The sequence below is a fragment of the Copadichromis virginalis genome, linkage group LG22, assembly GCF_057382275.1.
Source record: "Copadichromis virginalis isolate Kocher_CV1m ecotype Utaka linkage group LG22, C_Virginalis_male_GT1.1, whole genome shotgun sequence".
Lineage (NCBI taxonomy): Eukaryota > Metazoa > Chordata > Actinopteri > Cichliformes > Cichlidae > Copadichromis > Copadichromis virginalis.
In genome coordinates, this window is record NC_140638.1 from 3154718 (window position 1) to 3174567 (window position 19850).

Here is a 19850-nt window from a genome sequence, read left to right on the forward strand (position 1 = left end):
TACAGTTCACTGAGGACACACACACACACACACACACACACACACACACACACACACACACACACACACACACACACACACACACACAAAATGAAGTGATTCATCACAAATTTGTGTCCTACATCGCATGTATGTTGTGTTCAACTTTCAAATATATATTTAACTAAAGAACAAACGTGGGCCATTAACCCTTTAAGACCTACCATAGAACCAAGTCCGCCAGAGCTTATATTATATTTTTACATGCTGTGGAGCCATTTTTTGGAGCATTTCAAGTTGCTATACATCAATACAACCATTATAGCCCATATTTTAATAATATGTCTGCATTAAGTGCATAGTAATTACATAAATTGCAAAAAAGTGCAATAAACTACAAAAAAATTTAAAATCGTTTTTGTTTTTTTAACATATATTTCTAGTTAGAGAAATTTAAGAGGCTTATCCCTCAAAACTGTAAATACAAAAAAGTTGCACAAACTAGTTTCCCACCACAGGAAATTTATTTTGAGTGTTTTCATAGTTTTATTTTTGAGATACACCAATTTTCATATACTACAGGAAAAACGAAAAAATATATTATAGTGCAAATTTGCAAAATAACAGCATGTGCATCAAAATAAACTATTTCCAGCAGTGCAGTATGAGTCCTCAGCATCCCAGAAACGACACAGAAAGTCATGAAGTCAAACATAACTTTTAAAAACACAAGTATAAGCTCATGAGGCCACGATGGTAAAAAAACTACATTTCCGCAAAATGACGTCACTTCCGGTTTCGGGCAGGTCATGCGGTCATGTGATAGTTCGCGCTGATGGACGTAGGAAGTGTTACAAACAGCTGATCGGATCGGCAAAGCTGTTTCTGTAATATTATGTTTTTGTTGCTACAAGCGCTTTTTATGCAGTTTTTGCAAAGCTGTATGTGGAAGGAAACTGTGACTGAGGACAAGCTGATGACATCAGATGTAAGTACAACTCCTCCGGTTTCATATGCAAAAAAAATTATTGCGCTAGCTCACGTGGTTGCAGAGCTACCGGGATTTAAAAATAGTTACGCAAAATGGAGCGTGTCCGCTCCTACCGGTTCTAAAGGATTAACAGATACCAGGATAAGTCTTGTTCATGACCTTTGACCTTAGAGCAAACACTGAATCTATATCAAGATAAAATAATCTGAATCCAAAAAGCTGAAAATGTTCCTGATCAGTGAGGCTCAAAATAAAAACAACACACCTGTGAATTTAAGTGTAAACATATCATCAAACATGAACATGAGTGAAAAAGCTGTTATTGAACCGAAGGTGTTTTTTCATAGTTTGTTCATGTCATCATTCATTTAATCTTCTCCGTGTTCGTCAGTGAAATTAAAACTTTGTTCTTCAGATTCTTTCTAATCACTCCTTGTATTCGTTGACTCTCCTGTCTGTGAGTTCTCCTCAGAACAAACAGCTCATTAGAGACACTAAAGACTCTTTCTTCTTTAGACTTGCTTTGTAGTCTGGTGAGACTGTTTCCATGGCAACCAGGTCCCAGCATTGCTTCATGAACCAGTCTGTCTGGTACAGGTGAGCAACACCACCAACAACCTACCACACACATTTAAATAAACATAAAAATAACCTGAACAACTTTAAAACTCCTTTTTCAGCTTTTGCCAAAATGCAGATCTCCTTAGTGGTTCTTTCAGCCTGTGTTTTATTTTACCAGTGTAAAATAAAGACATCATGTTGGAGTGCAGAGTTGGTCTGAATTCTTCTAAATGAAACATATATTCATCAAGTGCAGGTTTGTAGATTTGAATAAAATTAAATGTCTGATTCAACCAAAATTCACTTTGCAAAACATCTTTATTACCTAAAACATGAATGTTGTCATTATGAGAAAGAAAATAACAGTTTTAGTCTTTATTTGTTCTTAAAAAAGAAAGATGGAGAGACAGTTACAGAGTTGAGAATGAGAGCATTAAACCAGTATCAGGTTGAGTCAGGTCAGGACTGGGGACACTGGTCTCTCCTCAGTGGCTCTGAGACCAGAGCCTGGCAGCCCTGGGTGGCCTCACAGGTCACAGAGCCCACCTTCATCCAGCGGTCTGCAGGGAGCCTCAGGGTGCTGCTCCAGCTGTAGAGGCCGTCGTTCTGCAGCACCACGGGGCTCCTGCTCTCCTCCCAGCTGATGCTGCCACTGCCATCCACCTTCCAGGACAGACTCCAGTCTGAGGGGAAGCCCTTGTTGGCCAGACATGTGATTGTTGCAGTCCCCTGCTGTAGCTCCTCACTGGAGGGGGGCAACACTGTCAGGACAGGACGGGTATCACCTAGGAGACACCAATTAGCTTAGAGCACAGGGAGCACACAGCTGTCAATCAAACCACAGACAGTGGGACACCTTTACTGTAAGAGCTGATTTTCTCCGTTAAGAAGTTTCTGTCAGGTGTTTTTTCTGCTCCACCAGTCATTCACTCACACATTGTTTCACTTCCCTTTAAGAAACCTCTCATGCATATCAGCACAGAGAGAATCATCACACAGTTTGAGCTGAAATATGTTCAAACTACACTGGAAATAAAAGAAGCAGATGTGGAAACATTTACAAAACAAGTTTAAAATCATCAATATTGTACATGACTGACATTAATATTAACTGGAAACAAATAAATAGAATAAATTAATTAATTCAGCGAAACGAAATGCTCTTCCTGTATATCTAAAACAATTTTTAAAATTCACACAAACTCAAAGTAATTTCAAACAATACTTGAAAGTTTTTCTTCTTTATGTTATTGTTAGATTTTTTTTCAGTTTAATTTGACTGAAATGTAGACATAATATTTTGACAGAGCAGATCTGAATTATCCTCCACGACACAAGAGGATGATAAAAAATTCCAGCATCAAACTTATTGTAAAGCTACGTGCTTTTCTCTTAAAATCAGAAGAGAAATTGTTAAATGCACTTTAATAAAAAGACAGTATTTGATAGTAAACCAGAATAAACTTACGTCCAACTTGCAGTCTGGTTCCTCCACCAAAAGTCCACCACAGTGATACAAACTCATTGAGGCGCCGTACAAAAACCTCTGACTGTAGAGAGACACGGCTCTCTGACTCTGAGACAAACAAACTCAACCATATGAATTGTTTTTATCATAGCTTTATAACATATTAATAGTATAATTTTAAAATAAAATAAACACAATAAAATAAAGTTCCAAAATTATAATTTGAGAATTTACATTTTATAGTTGTTAAGATACATCACTACAAAAGCTCCCTGTCACAGCTGCGGGTTTTATTGGAAGGACCCAAACGCAGACTCAGATTCAGGGAGTGAGTTTTATTTAACGTAAGCGAAGCACATAACAGGAACGGGTATGGCGTGAACAAATGTCACTGGAAAATGCCTTTCATTGTTAATAAACTTGCTCACAGCTACGCTGTCGTCCGTGCTTGCGTTTGGGTCCAAATCCTCCTCCAGACGATCTGCCTCCCAGATTGTGACATGCTACCTCTATCAGCAGTAACATTATCAGTAAATACCAGTGGCCCAGCTACACTTACAGCCAAAACCATCAGTGCCATAACTTTGTCTCCACCATCTTTGACAGATGTTGTGATTTGCATCAGATCAGTTTTTCTCCTTTTAATTTTCTCTTCCAGTCATGCTGAAAAAAATTCATCTTTTAACTGTTTTTGACCTTTTAAATGTTTTACTGGCAAAGTCTAATCCAGTCTTCCAGTTCTTGAGTGTAACTTGACAGTAATAAAGTTTTTTTTCTCTATGTTTGATTTAGTTTGTCAGCTGATTGATGATTTCCTGGACCTCATGCTGATACATGCAAGCTCACCTCTTGAACTCAAAATACTTTGTTTCCTCATTATTCCAAGATGAATTACAAAGATAATCTTGTTTCCCCATGAAATGGTTTGTAGTAGACAGTCGTTCAATTACTTTGCACCATTTCCCAGCATCCAGTGTTTATTTCAGAATCCAGCTATCCTCTGTTTCCATTTGAAATTGTAGTTAACACATTCAATCAGTAGCTCTTCTGTGTTGTTTTAAGTGCAGTACTGTACAAATGGCTGGTGAAATTCTCCAAAAGCTTTGCTGTTTTCAACATAATGTGTAATAACAACCTCATTATAATATATATTGTCATACCAACAGTTACCTGGGTTGCCACTCTGACCAAAGAACACGTGTTGTAAATTTAAGCATTTGCTTGAAACGTCATTAATTCATCATCTCATAGCATATGGCTATTTCTCCCTCTGTGGATCAATCTTCTGACAGACGTTTTCCTAGAAATAACTCCATTACATAAGCAGTCTGATTTGTTGTACTTCTTTAAGTAATAAAGCTTTTTATGAATCTCAATAAAAATATAAATATTTGTATTAATTCAATGCTTTCATTCAATGAAGGCAGATGTTTTTGTGTTATTTATTTTAAAGAACTCAACTATTCTTCATCCCAGATAATCTATAAATTCTTCCTCTTTTACCAACTCTGCGTCATTATAAATTAACATAATTTATGTTTTCAATCAAAATAGCTTTCATTGGTCTGTGACCAAGTGTTCTGTGTTTAATTTATATTTCTTGATTATTGTTATTCATGGTTTTAGTTCTCTTGATGATAATTTGTTTTTCTTTTCAGAAGAGTGACCTTGTGTTAAGATGGACACTACGGATAATATTCATTACAGTCGATCATTTACTATTGACATTAATAAATGAATAAGCCGTTCTGTTAAACACTGAATGACTGATCATTCAGTTATGAGTCACCGATATAATTTCCTAAATTAGCTTTTGGGCCAACAAATTTATATATAAAAAAAGCATCAAATGAAAGTTATAAAAATATTGATGATGCCACACTTTCTATTTCAATCTGTGATCTTATCTGACAGGATTCTGGAGAGGCTGGAGCTTTACCCAGCTGTCCCAGGGTAAGGGGCAGGTTACACATTAACTGTAACTGTAATCCATAAACTGCAAATTAAATTTTGAGTAATTTTTAATATCAATTAATAGGAAACTAAGCAAAAACAGAAAAGACATCATTAATTCAGACAGAAAAAGCACGAAGGATTTCATTGTGTCAGTCAGATGATTTCCATAGAGAGGCACTTTGCATCAGCAGCACCATGCTCCAGTGCTCTGGGAGAGTTTATAGTCCTGAGAGTTGAACACTGGATGACTGACAGCTGTCCTTCATCACAACAGAAGCCACAGAAATCCTCCTCATCAAAAACATGACTTTGATCTGCGTCCTCATCTGGACTCTCCTCTGCTGCTGCTTCACAGGTAAAGTCCAGAGAATCAAACTCCTCTCCTCTATCAACATCTGTCCCTCTGAAATGAAGCCCACAAAACCATGAAGCTGCTTTATGTTTTTGTCTCTGTGTCCTCAGAGTCCAGAGGACAGATCACAGTGACTCAGCCTGGAGCAGTGAGCTCTGCTGTGGGAGGAACTGTGAGCATCAAGTGCACGACCAGTCAGGATGTTTATAACAACGACTTTTTATCCTGGTACCAACAGAAAGATGGAGGAGTTCCTAAACTGCTCATTTATCGTGCTAGCACTCGATATTCAGGGATTCCAGCTCGTTTTAAAGGCAGTGGATCAAACTCTGACTTCACTCTGACCATCAGTGGAGTCCAGGCTGAAGATGCAGCAGTTTATTACTGTCAGAGTCAGCACTATCCTAACAGTCAGTGGGTGTTCACACAGTGAAAAACAGTCGTACAAAAACCTCCCTCAGTCAGACTGAACAGAAACTGAAGTGACTGCTGCAGCTGGAAGATACTGCAGAGACTGATACAGTTCACTGAAGATAAAGGCAGAGGAGGAAGAAGAACAGCACATAAGCAGCAGTATCTACAGAACAGTGTGGAATATTCCAAGGGACACAGGATAGATGTATCTTCTTCCATGAAATAATCTTCTTTTGTCATTTCTTAGTATTTGAACAAAAAGATAACAAAATGAACAAAGAACAAGACTGGATGTGCCTATAACTGAAGAAGAGGTCAGAGCTGCCATCTCATCAATGAAAAATGGAAAATCGCCAGGCTTGGATGGCTTCCCGATTGAGTACTATAAGAAATATATTGATATTTTAGCTCCAGTCTTGCATAAAGTTGACCTTGAGGCACTAAAAATAAGCTCCTTACCGAGTACATTTAATGATGCACTAATCTCCCTTATTCCTAAAAAGGATAGGGATATATCAGAGCAAGGGCGGAGTTTTGGTTTTGGCATTGGTGGGGACGAATAATTCAACCACCGAACTCTGCCCCGTTTCTTTTTTTCTCCTTTTTGTCTTTGCTTCTTCATAAAAAAAGGAGAAATATACTTGCCTACATATCCTATTCTGCATGCTTTTAAACCATTTAAAATTACAATTCATAGTTTTATATGTGAATTATATAATGTTAAATTACTATTAGACAAATGACTAAGTATTTTAGACTTTAGTTATTTCAGCCATATAACGTCTCTTATACATTAGCACTGTATAGGAATTTCTTTTACTTATGTATTAATCACATTATTTTATTGTATGATGCCTTGGCGCCACTAGATTTTAACAAGTCTCACACTCATACAGTAAGACAAATGGTGGGGGTCTAGTAAGGAAGTTAGGGGAAGCAGACACTCCACAGGAAGAATCTTTTGTCTCTTTGGGAGGCAGCAAGGGAGTGTGAACCTTAAGGTGCGAAACAGCTGTGTACTGCCTTTTGTTCCTGGAGAAGGTATTTAACTGAGAGCCATGCTGGGCTCAGGGAGACTCTGCTGACCGTCTGCCCCGCGGTCATGCAGGGACTTCATCAAACTTGGTTGTCTGTTCTTTGTGTGTTTGGATTATAGAATGTTAGCTACCGCTCACCGCTCGTCTGCAGGCTTTATTTAATGGGAAACTTCCACAACAGCACTAAGGGAACACTGAATGACCTGCTGGTTTTTGTCCATAAAACTACTCATCTAAGATTATCACAAAGTAAAAGATCTCTCAGCAAAATAACGCAACGTTTTAGGCACTGTTGCCCCGATCAAATCAGTGAGCTGGGATTTTCTAAACATGAACTACTGTTACAGCAACAGACATGGACTACTGGTTCCCCACACAACAACTCAATGTCCACTATGTGAAGGAGCCAAACACATGCCTTCTCCTCTCGTTAAAGTTAAATGTCACCACTATTATTGTCTGTCTGGAAACAGGCCGGGGGTGTCCAAATTCAAAGACTGCGTCCACCTGAGGACCCGGTGTTGTGTCTAGAAGTAACTGTCTGCCAAAAACTGACTTCTGGTATTTGCCAAAAAGTGATTGCTTGTATTTAAACTGCTATAAATAACTTGTTGGTCTATAATATGTGAAACATAAGTCAAATGTATCCCTCATGAATGATATCAAGTCATCTTTAGCAACAAACAACATTCCTGTAACAAGGTAGAAGCTGCATTCAGTTTTTGGCAGTGACTTTTATGTATCCTTTATTTATGCAGTTCAAAAAATTCTTGTTGACTTTAAAAATGTCTCTTTTAAGAGTAATCTGGCCAAGATGCTGAAATTGCAGTAAATGCAAAAATAGTTCTGTAAACATAATTTAAGTGGACAAAAGGAAGCTGATTCATTATAATGTAAGTAAAATAACACAGTTACAAATATACTTGAGAAACAGGTATTTTTTTCATTTTATATATAACCCCTTTGTAATACCTGTTCATCAAAGTCTATTTAGCAACATACGTAACAACATTACATTCTTTCTATCGGGTTTGTTTTTCTTTACTCGAAGAGATCAAATTATTGGTGGGGACAATTCAATAATCGCTGGATATTGGTGGGGACATGTCCCTTCCGTCCATGCCAAATCTACGCCCTTGTATCAGACCCAGCAAATTACCAGCCAGTAAGCCTTTTAGGAGTTGATTGCAAAATTTTGACAAAGGTTTTGGCCTTCCACTTAGATCAAATATTACCAGATATCATCAACGCTGATCAGGTTGGTTTTATTAAGAATAGGTCTTCAGGTGATAACATTACAAGACTTCTATTATTATTTCAAGCTAGCCCCGGTTGCGGCCTTCTCGCTTGATGTCGAGAAGGCTTTTGACCGGGTAGAACGGGGCTTCCTTATGACAACCCTTGCAAGGTTTAGGTTTGGGCCTGGATTTTGTAACTGGGTCAAAACTGTATATTCAAGTCCAAGGGCAGCAGTTTTGACAAATGGATTGGTGTCAGAGTTTTTCCATCTCACTCGCAGGACCCAGCAGGGGTGTTCTTTGTCCCCGCTGCTCTTCATGATATTTCTGGAACCACTGGCCTTAGCTATTCGAGCTAACAGGGGTATCAGAGGTATTCACGCAGGGGGTATGGAGCACAAGTTATTTCTATATGCTGACGACATCTTAGCAGTATTAACGGATCCCATCCAGTCTCTACCAGTGCTACTCGCATGCGTTGAGTCATTTTCAAGGTTGTCAGGTTACAAGATAAATTGGTACAAATTGGAAGGCACGCCACTATCAGCATCATGTCACTCTAGATCCATTACTGCATTCAATTTTAAGCATGTACCTTCAGGTATGAATTATTTATGAATATTATTAAACCCCAAATTAGAGGATATTATGCTTATGTGTTTATGTCTAACAATCTAAAAACAGAGATATGTGAAAACTTGAGGACTATATGGCAGAGATATATATATATATTTTTTTTGCACCTGTCCCGTTTGATTCTTTTGCCATCAGAATTATTGTCTAAAGGCAAAGAAAGATGCCCAACAGATTTACTTTACCAAATGGACCATCCCAGCCTTACAGTATTGGTCCATTTGATTGACCTTTGTTTTTATTATTTATTTTATTTTATTTTCACTTGCTGCACACGGGACAGACATGACTGGGGGAAAGAAAAGGGAGAAAGAGAGAGGTAGGGAAAGAAAAACAGCGGGGAAGAGGAACGGTGATAAAGGGCAAAAAACAAAAACCAACAAAACAGACAAAATACATCTATCAATCACCTGGATCACCTGTTGAGAGAGAAAAAAGAGAAAACAAGCACAAAAAGAGAGAGCTATATAATAAACAACATCATCGCGATGATCTATGGGAATATAACAGTAAGTACTAAATATTAAACATTATTGTGCAGCACGTAAGATCGACAGCGCACAGTGTGCTTTGAGGTAGGAGCCAAAAAGGGTGTAGTTTGTGTGTGTGAGCACCTGTGAGCGTGAGCGCGGCAGAGATATTTCAGTCGTGTAATTTGTAAAGAAGATTGGTGTAGAATTTTGTCATTCTCTGATAAATATATAAGAGAGGCCAGGGGTAAATTTACTCAGTACAAATTAATAGATGCATGGTACTTCAGTCCTTCTAAACTTTATAGAATGGGAATCAGTCCCAATAATATATGCTGGAAATGTAGCTCAGATCCAGGGACATTTATGCATGTTATTTGGGAATGTGGGAAAGTTGAGAGTGGAGTATCGGAGCCCCTCGTGGCCTCACAGGTCACAGAGCCCACCTTCTCCCACTGGTCTGCAGGCAGCATCAGGGTGCTGCTCCAGCTGTAGAGCCTGTCTGTCTGCAGCGCCCCGGGGCTCCTGCTCACTTCCCAACCAATGCCGCTGCATCTGCGGCCGTCAACGATCCAGGACAGACTCCAGCCTGAGGAGAAGCCCTTGTTGGCCAGACATGTGAGTGTGGCATTCCCCTGCTCCAGCTCCTTACTCGAGCACTGTCAGGGTGGGACAGACATCACCTAGGAGACACCAATCAGCTTAGAGAACGGGTAACAGGTAGTTTCTGTCAGATGTTTTTCTGCTCCAACAGTCACTCACACATTGTTTCACTTCCCTTTAAGAAACCTCTCAGCACAGAAATATGTCCAAACCACATACAGAAGCAATAAGTGCAACATTTTACAAACCAGTGTCAAAGTCACAAAAATGCAACACACACATGATTTTAAGTGTTACATGAGTTTAGAAAAATAATTAATCACTAAAACTATATACTTGATAAACAGAGATATTTACTATACATTTAACTTTAATCTGAATATGTCTTTAAGTTTAGTCTGTTTAATTTTATTTGAAGAATTTTTATTCAAGTAAAGTTGTGTTTATCCACAACTTACTATGAAGAACATTGAGAAAAAATCATTGAAGGAACTGTTTTATTGACAGGAAGTAGGTAAAAATTTCAAACATAAATTTAGACGCAAATTTCTGTCAGCCTCCTTGATATATCAGGAAAAACAACAAAATAAAGTTTTGATGTTTTTCTCTCACCCAACAGTCAACAATTGAAGCAAACAAAAGGTATAAACTTGCATCCAACATCCAGTCTGGTTCCTCCACCAAAAGTCCACCACAGTGATACAAACTCACTGAGTCGCTGTAGAAAAACCTCTGACTGTAGAGAGACACGGCTCTCTGACTCTGAAACAAACAAACTCAACAAATCATTCACTCCCTGTGTAATTCTGACAGCTGATGAATCATTCTTTAGTAAAATTACACAGCCTTTATTTTAATTTTTCCATATTGTTTACTAATTTTAATCCTACGTATAAAAAATGTTAACACGTGCAATATTGTAAAAAATAAAATCTGATCCATCGATCAACCATATGACAAAAGTAAGTCAGATTTTATTTATGTGGCACCTTTCAAGACAAGGCTCACAAAGTGCTTCACAACAAAATAACAGAGCATTAAAGAACAAAGTTTACTAAATTCAAGTCTAATAACATGACATTTGGTTGCGTCTGCGTCCACAGATCTCAGAGGGAGAGAGTTCCAGAGTCTGGGGTCACTGTGGTAAAAGCTCTGTCTCCTTTAGTTTTCAGCCTCGTACGATGTACAGTAAGCAGACCCTGATCACAAGAGCTCAGGGACCTGCTGTGGCTGTATGGCTGAAACAGTTTAATGATGTAAGCTGCTGCTTGCCCAGGAAGAACTCATGAAGACAGAGTCCACTTCAAGAGTCTGATTCTGAGTTCAACAGGGAGCCAGTGCAGCTGGATGAACAACACTGTGGACATTGGAGCGACTTTATTCTTACAGAAGTGAACAATTAATTACAGTGATGAAATAAATGAATAACAATTTCCAGTTCAGAGGATGACATAACGGTCCTTAACTTAGCAATTTAAGGGAAGAAACAAGACAGAACGAGAGATTTGAGATTTTAAACTAAATCAATGCAGAGTCAAGAGTTACCCCAAGAGTCCAGACTAGTGATGGTAAGTTTGATTCTTTTTACTGAATCGAGCTTGAATGAGTCACTCACCAAAATGAATCGGGTTTTTTGAGTCACTGAGTCAGTTGCCCAAAGAGTGCAAAAAATGTACATTTTCACTCAAACTTAATTTGTTTCTCTTTTCATGTAAATCCTACTGCTAAGATGAGTGACTGGAAAAGAAAAACAACTATTTTTATAGAGCAAAAAAGAGCAAAAAAAATTAAGATTTCTAAAGGGAACATTTATTTTATTTATTTTTATTTTATTTTATTAGTATTTTCCTCAAATGTGTCAAATAGCTATGGAGAGCATCCTCACACAGAACATCACATCCTGGTTTGGGAACAGCTGTGTTAAGGACCAAAAAGCTCTCCAGAGAGTGATCCGTACAGCAGAACGCTGCTGCAGGATTGCTCTCCCCCCGCTTCAGGACACCTACACATGGAGATGCCAGACTAGAGCAGCACAGATACTGAAGGACCCGTCCCATCCTGGCAACAAACTGTTCCAACTTCTGCAATCTGGAAGAAGGTTCTGCATCATCCAGGCAAGGCCAGAGAGACTCAAGAGGAGCTTCTATCCCTAAGCCATCCGGGCCCTAAACCATAACTGGCTGTTGTTTTTTTCCCACAATTTTAATTATAAGCTAGATATATTTCTACTAATGAAATTAGTTTGCAAACAGCAACAGGGATGAGTCAGTGAGTCAGTTGGGGTTGTGAATCATGATTCACGAGGCAGTAAAGTGATTCTCGAGTATTGAACGATTCGTTCATGATTCGCACATCACTAGTCCAGACAGACGATTTAAATGTGATTAAATGGTGCAAAGGACTTTCATTTCACTGGGCACAAATCTGTCCAGGTTAAGTTAAGTTCAACCCCAAACCATTCTTCAAAAAATACTTATATTCAATAACATGTGAGGTGATAGATCCAAGTCCCTGTGTGAGTCAGTCAGTTCATTTCCATAGAGAGGCACTTTGCATCAGCAGCACCATGCTCCAGTGCTCTGGGAGAGTTTATAGTCCTGAGAGTTGAACACTGGATGACTGACAGCTGTCCTTCATCACAACAGAAGCCACAGAAATCCTCCTCATCAAAAACATGACTTTGATCTGCGTCCTCATCTGGACTCTCCTCTGCTGCTGCTTCACAGGTAAAGTCCAGAGAATCAAACTCCTCTCCTCTATCAACATCTGTCCCTCTGAAATGAAGCCCACAAAACCATGAAGCTGCTTTATGTTTTTGTCTCTGTGTCCTCAGAGTCCAGAGGACAGATCACAGTGACTCAGCCTGGAGCAGTGAGCTCTGCTGTGGGAGGAACTGTGAGCATCAAGTGTACGACCAGTCAGGATGTTTATGTTCATAGCAACTATCAGCGTTTAGCCTGGTACCAACAGAAAGATGGAGGAGTTCCTAAACTGCTCATTAAGTATGCTAGCACTCGACAATCAGGGATTCCAGCTCGTTTTACAGGCAGTGGATCAAACTCTGACTTCACTCTGACCATCAGTGGAGTCCAGGCTGGAGATGCAGCAGTTTATTACTGTCAGAGTTACCACAGCCCATATGTGTTCACACAGTGAAAAACAGTCGTACAAAAACCTCCCTCAGTCAGACTGAACAGAAACTGAAGTGACTGCTGCAGCTGGAAGATACTGCAGAGACTGATACAGTTCACTGAGGACACACACACACACACACACACACACACACACACACACACACACACACACACACAAAATGAAGTGATTCATCACAATTTTGTGTCCTACATCGCATGTATGTTGTGTTCAACTTTCAAATATATATTTAACTAAAGAACAAACGTGGGCCATTAACAGATACCAGGATAAGTCTTGTTCATGACCTTTGACCTTAGAGCAAACACTGAATCTATATCAAGATAAAATAATCTGAATCCAAAAAGCTGAAAATGTTCCTGATCAGTGAGGCTCAAAATAAAAACAACACACCTGTGAATTTAAGTGTAAACATATCATCAAACATGAACATGAGTGAAAAAGCTGTTATTGAACCGAAGGTGTTTTTTCATAGTTTGTTCATGTCATCATTCATTTAATCTTCTCCGTGTTCGTCAGTGAAATTAAAACTTTGTTCTTCAGATTCTTTCTAATCACTCCTTGTATTCGTTGACTCTCCTGTCTGTGAGTTCTCCTCAGAACAAACAGCTCATTAGAGACACTAAAGACTCTTTCTTCTTTAGACTTGCTTTGTAGTCTGGTGAGACTGTTTCCATGGCAACCAGGTCCCAGCATTGCTTCATGAACCAGTCTGTCTGGTACAGGTGAGCAACACCACCAACAACCTACCACACACATTTAAATAAACATAAAAATAACCTGAACAACTTTAAAACTCCTTTTTCAGCTTTTGCCAAAATGCAGATCTCCTTAATGGTTCTTTCAGCCTGTGTTTTATTTTACCAGTGTAAAATAAAGACATCATGTTGGAGTGCAGAGTTGGTCTGAATTCTTCTAAATGAAACATATATTCATCAAGTGCAGGTTTGTAGATTTGAATAAAATTAAATGTCTGATTCAACCAAAATTCACTTTGCAAAACATCTTTATTACCTAAAACATGAATGTTGTCATTATGAGAAAGAAAATAACAGTTTTAGTCTTTATTTGTTCTTAAAAAAGAAAGATGAAGAGACAGTTACAGAGTTGAGAATGAGAGCATTAAACCAGTATCAGGTTGAGTCAGGTCAGGACTGGGAACACTGGTCTCTCCTCAGTGGCTCTGAGACCAGAGCCTGGCAGCCCTGGGTGGCCTCACAGGTCACAGAGCCCACCTTCATCCAGCGGTCTGCAGGGAGCCTCAGGGTGCTGCTCCAGCTGTAGAGGCCGTCGTTCTGCAGCACCACGGGGCTCCTGCTCTCCTCCCAGCTGATGCTGCCACTGCCATCCACCTTCCAGGACAGACTCCAGTCTGAGGGGAAGCCCTTGTTGGCCAGACATGTGATTGTTGCAGTCCCCTGCTGTAGCTCCTCACTGGAGGGGGGCAACACTGTCAGGATGGGACGGGTATCACCTAGGAGACACCAATCAGCTTAGAGCACAGGGAGCACACAGCTGTCAATCAAACCACAGACAGTGGGACACCTTTACTGTAAGAGCTGATTTTCTCCGTTAAGAAGTTTCTGTCAGGTGTTTTTTCTGCTCCACCAGTCATTCACTCACACATTGTTTCACTTCCCTTTAAGAAACCTCTCATGCATATCAGCACAGAGAGAATCATCACACAGTTTGAGCTGAAATATGTTCAAACTACACTGGAAATAAAAGAAGCAGATGTGGAAACATTTACAAAACAAGTTTAAAATCATCAATATTGTACATGACTGACATTAATATTAACTGGAAACAAATAAATAGAATAAATTAATTAATTCAGCGAAACGAAATGCTCTTCCTGTATATCTAAAACAATTTTTAAAATTCACACAAACTCAAAGTAATTTCAAACAATACTTGAAAGTTTTTCTTCTTTATGTTATTGTTAGATTTTTTTTCAGTTTAATTTGACTGAAATGTAGACATAATATTTTGACAGAGCAGATCTGAATTATCCTCCACGACACAAGAGGATGATAAAAAATTCCAGCATCAAACTTATTGTAAAGCTACGTGCTTTTCTCTTAAAATCAGAAGAGAAATTGTTAAATGCACTTTAATAAAAAGACAGTATTTGATAGTAAACCAGAATAAACTTACGTCCAACATTCAGTCTGGTTCCTCCACCAAAAGTCCACCACAGTGATACAAACTCATTGAGGCGCCGTACAAAAACCTCTGACTGTAGAGAGACACGGCTCTCTGACTCTGAAACAAACAAACTCAACTAAATCATTCACTGTTTGCACAGCAGCCATGACTCAGCTGATGTGACTTCTTCAAATACCATCATACAATGTTAGTTTAAATACAGTTCAATCCATGAGCTTTTGGACGATCACATTTTTTTGTCCTGTCCCGTTCGGCACTGAAGCAATCAGAATTATTGTCTGAAGGCCAAGAAAAATTCTCCACAGATTTATTTTCTCAAGTGAATCAGTGCCATACTGGTCCACTTGATTGATCTTCATTGTTATTATTATTATTATTATTTTTAAATGATTAGAATTGGAACATATATAACCGGGGGATCGTAAAGAGAAAGACAGATAAGAGAAGTTTAAGAAAAGTAGAGGGAAAGAAAAACAGAGGGGAAGAGGGACAGTGAGAAAAGACAATGAAAACCCATGAGATCACCTGCTGGAAGAAAAAGAAGAAAACAAGCAAAAAGAGAACAACACAGTAGGGAGACCACAGCAACAACCTAGATAAGCATAAGTAAGAGTAAATAATAAAGACTGAATGCTACTGAGCAGCACAAAAGACCGACAGCAGACGATATGCTTAGAGGCAGCATCCAAGGAAGACGGTGAGTGTCTGTGCACACCTGTGTGCGTGAGTGCGCTTGTTTCCAAAAGGTTTCTCCATGTAACTATCTAATAGTAATTGTGGGGAGCCATAGCACTGCCCCCCAGGACATGGAGCAAGCACGGAGGACATCCAGGACCCAGACATCTAGATTCCCCCCAGAGCACAAGAGCCCAAGCAGGACCACTGGAGGGACAGCCGCCTCCCTCCTAGAAACAAGCTGGGGAGAGCCCCAGACGGGTGTGTGTGGGGGGGCGGTGAGATGGAGTCTAAGACCCAAGCAGACATATAAACATAGACAAAGCTCTTCATAAAACATGCCTCATCCACAGACATTCGTATAAACACTAAATCCTATGCCTGAGTGCTTTCTATCTAGCATTGAGACAAATGTTCAGCATTTTACTCTCACCAGTCAGAGAGTCTAAAATATTTGAAACTGTAGCCTTTTGTGTTTGTCACTGATCAATATCTGAGTAATATTATTCATAATTAGGCACTAACGCACATGGTGTCTTGATGCACGCTCAATCATCCAGGTAAGTAAAACCCACAAGGTTGATTCTGTTCATCTGGACGCAGCGTTTTCAGGGGGAGAAACGTTTCGTCACTCATCCAGGTGACTTCTTCAGTCTCAGCTGACTGCAGGTTTCTCCAACCTTAGAAACAGTGCATTTGCATAATGACTGAAACCAGCCCACTGAAGGAACAATGGGCTGGGAGGTCAGTTCCTTGATCATTAATATGCAAATTGTCATGACCATTAATGAACAGCCACTGATCAATGACCATGAGTAACACACATGGTCTGGTGCAAAGATTCAGTATAAGTTCTGATGATGTGCTGCTTATGTTTTTATGCTGTAATCTTTATAGTGTAGTACAGAGCAAGATGAAGAAATGATGACTTTTCTTTGTGCAAATATTTACCATCTGTATTACCAGATTTTAAGTACGTCACAGAATAGCCTGCCCAATCCTCACAACCAAAGCTTGCTCAGCATAAGATGCACAATGTAAAATAATCAACAAAACACAAATTGTTGAGTTTATGAATAACTCAATGGATTAATTAAAAAGAGAAAGAGGAAAAAAAAGATGAAATTACAGCAGACAGGAATACCAAATCACTGATTCTTGAACACAGAGTAAACCTTTTATAATGGACAAGGGCATTTCCATGATTTCCATAGAGAGGCACTTTGCATCAGCAGCACCATGCTCCAGTGCTCTGGGAGAGTTTATAGTCCTGAGAGTTGAACACTGGATGACTGACAGCTGTCCTTCATCACAACAGAAGCCACAGAAATCCTCCTCATCAAAAACATGACTTTGATCTGCGTCCTCATCTGGACTCTCCTCTGCTGCTGCTTCACAGGTAAAGTCCAGAGAATCAAACTCCTCTCCTCTATCAACATCTGTCCCTCTGAAATGAAGCCCACAAAACCATGAAGCTGCTTTATGTTTTTGTCTCTGTGTCCTCAGAGTCCAGAGGACAGATCACAGTGACTCAGCCTGGAGCAGTGAGCTCTGCTGTGGGAGGATCTGTGAGCATCAAGTGTACGACCAGTCAGAATGTTCATTATAGCTGGCCAAATTACTATTTAGCCTGGTACCAACAGAAAGATGGAGGAGTTCCTAAACTCCTCATTACCTATGTTAGCACTCGAGTATCAGGGATTCCAGCTCGTTTTACAGGCAGTGGATCAAACTCTGACTTCACTCTGACCATCAGTGGAGTCCAGGCTGAAGATGCAGCAGTTTATTACTGTCAGAGTGAACACTACATTAACAGCCAGTATGTGTTCACACAGTGAAAAACCATCATACAAAAACCTCTCTCAAGTGCAGAGACTGATACAGTTGACTGAGTACACACACTCAAAGAAATACACTGGTTTTCATATCTTAGTGAGGATATCTAATTGACATAATGCTTTTCCTAACTGCTTACTATAACCTTAACCATCAAAAGTGAATGCCTAACTATAACCTAACTGTAACCCTGACACTAAAACCACTTTTTGAGACTCAAATGCCTTTAAACTCGTTTGGGACGAGCATTTTTCCCCATAAGTGACTGTTGTTCTCCACAGTATAGTGGCATGCCACACGTGTAACCCACATTACAAAAAACCCCCAAAAAATAAAACATGTGGGGAACCTCCTCCAGATGTCACTGTTGGTGTTTCTGGAGTCAACAAACATAGTGTGTATTATTTCATCAAAAGAAGTTTATTGGTCTCCATCACCCTCAGATTTACAACAGATCCTGGAGTAGATGAAGGTAATGACGAGTTCTGTTACCAACAGAAAAATGGTGAAACTCCTAAAAAGCTAACTTATAATGCTGACACTTGAGCTTCATGACCTTTGACCTCACTCACACTTCACAGAGGTTTTAAGTTTCTTGGAACCTTATCCCAACTTCACATAAATAGGATTGTTAGAAAGGTGTAAAAGTACACAACACACACGATGATTGTGCTCACTATTATTGCGTTTTACTGACAGTTATGAACTCAAGGAACACAGTCTGTTCCAGTCCAGCTCTCCCCGTCGCCGCTCGACTCTGTCTTCACTATATAGAGAAACAGAAAGAGACAGCGTCATCAGTCAGTCGCCACTACCTGTGGCTCACCTGCCTCCCGGTACCGCCCCCTTGAGCTCACTGTACCACTCCTCCCCTGCAGATGAGCCAAGGACCACACCTCCGCCACAGAAGGCAAATCAAACATACCCATTTTGGCTCTCTCTGTTATGGACACAGATGTACAGATTTGTATACAGAGTAGCATGAAAGACTCAAATGTAAGCACTCAGTAAGGTGCAGAAAAGTGCTGAACAATCATAAATTCTAAACAATCAGTTGTTTGTTTCTGCTCATTAAATTCTGTAAGAATTAGAAATGTGAAGGTCCCAAGTTCAGTCTGAGGATTTTACCTCCAACAGCAGCTTTTATCCAGGTACATGTTCTTGAACTTAAAGTGTCCGTGATGATAACAGAGATTCTATCATGATGGGTTTTATTACTTAATTTTATTCATTTGAATAAAGCTGGAATTCAGTTGTGTAATTGTTTGTAATTCGTGATTAAAAAAACATCAACAGTAGTGAACAACGATGCTTGATCTGCCCCGCTGTTACATGTCACATGGTTGTGATCATAGCTACAGAAAGAGGTGTTATAGGTATTGCTGTCAGAGATAACAGCCTCGTTTAAAAGATACTGATTGTGTCTGTTTGTGTTTTATAAGAAGTCCTTTGAAGCAAAGAGCAGTGACTGTACCTCCACATGTCTGAGCTCCTCACTCTCTGAGACTAAGCTCAGCTACTCTACAGCATGAACCTGTGACCTCGTTAATTCATATTTTTAATTAATCGAGATATATTCTTACTAAATATTATGATAAACATGTGAATCCATCAATGAACCATAAAACAAAACATTTAAATAATAGAAAATATTTTGGAATAAGAATATTCTGAAGAACAAACTGATATATCTGCTCAATACTACGATGGATTGAATCATTCCTGATAAACAGCATCGTCAGACTGATCCAAGTCAGTCAGTTCATTTCCATAGAGAGGCACTTTGCATCAGCAGCACCATGCTCCAGTGCTCTGGGAGAGTTTATAGTCCTGAGAGTTGAAGATGGCGCGGCCACGTCCAGACGCCTTCCTGACCGCTCCGCTCCGACTATCCACTTTTCTTGTTTTTTACTTATTTTTTGCTCTGGTTTACATCCCAAAATCCTCTAGTCTTATAGTATACGACAGCGGATCACTTGTAAACATCGGTGCCAAGGTTGCACATCTAATCTCGGACACTTTTAAACCTGACCCTTCCTGGCCGCCAGAGATTCTACGCGGCGCGGAGAACAACAAAGGACGGGCCGCTCATCCGAGGCGCAGAACAAAGAAGCGCCGGGGAAAACGCACTGGTATTAGGAACAGACTGAGACAGCAGGCGCATCGCGCACCACTGCCCAGTATCCTACTGGCCAATGTACAATCCATGGAGAACAAGCTCGACGACCTAAGAGCAAGGGTCACCTTCCAACGTGACATGAGGGACTGCAACATTCTGTGCTTCACGGAGACATGGCTGTCCCCCACCGTGCCGG

At 39.7% G+C, this 19850-nt stretch overlaps 1 gene segment (V, D, J or C); it reads right to left on the reverse strand.

Moving 5' to 3' along the window:
- Positions 1-1990: 1990 nt before the first annotated feature.
- On the reverse strand, positions 1991-18464 carry LOC146682409 (immunoglobulin gamma-1 heavy chain-like). The segment is given in 4 exon segments: positions 1991-2316; positions 9530-9758; positions 14091-14329; positions 18362-18464. Coding segments are annotated over 4 exon segments (897 nt in total).
- Positions 18465-19850: the final 1386 nt, after the last annotated feature.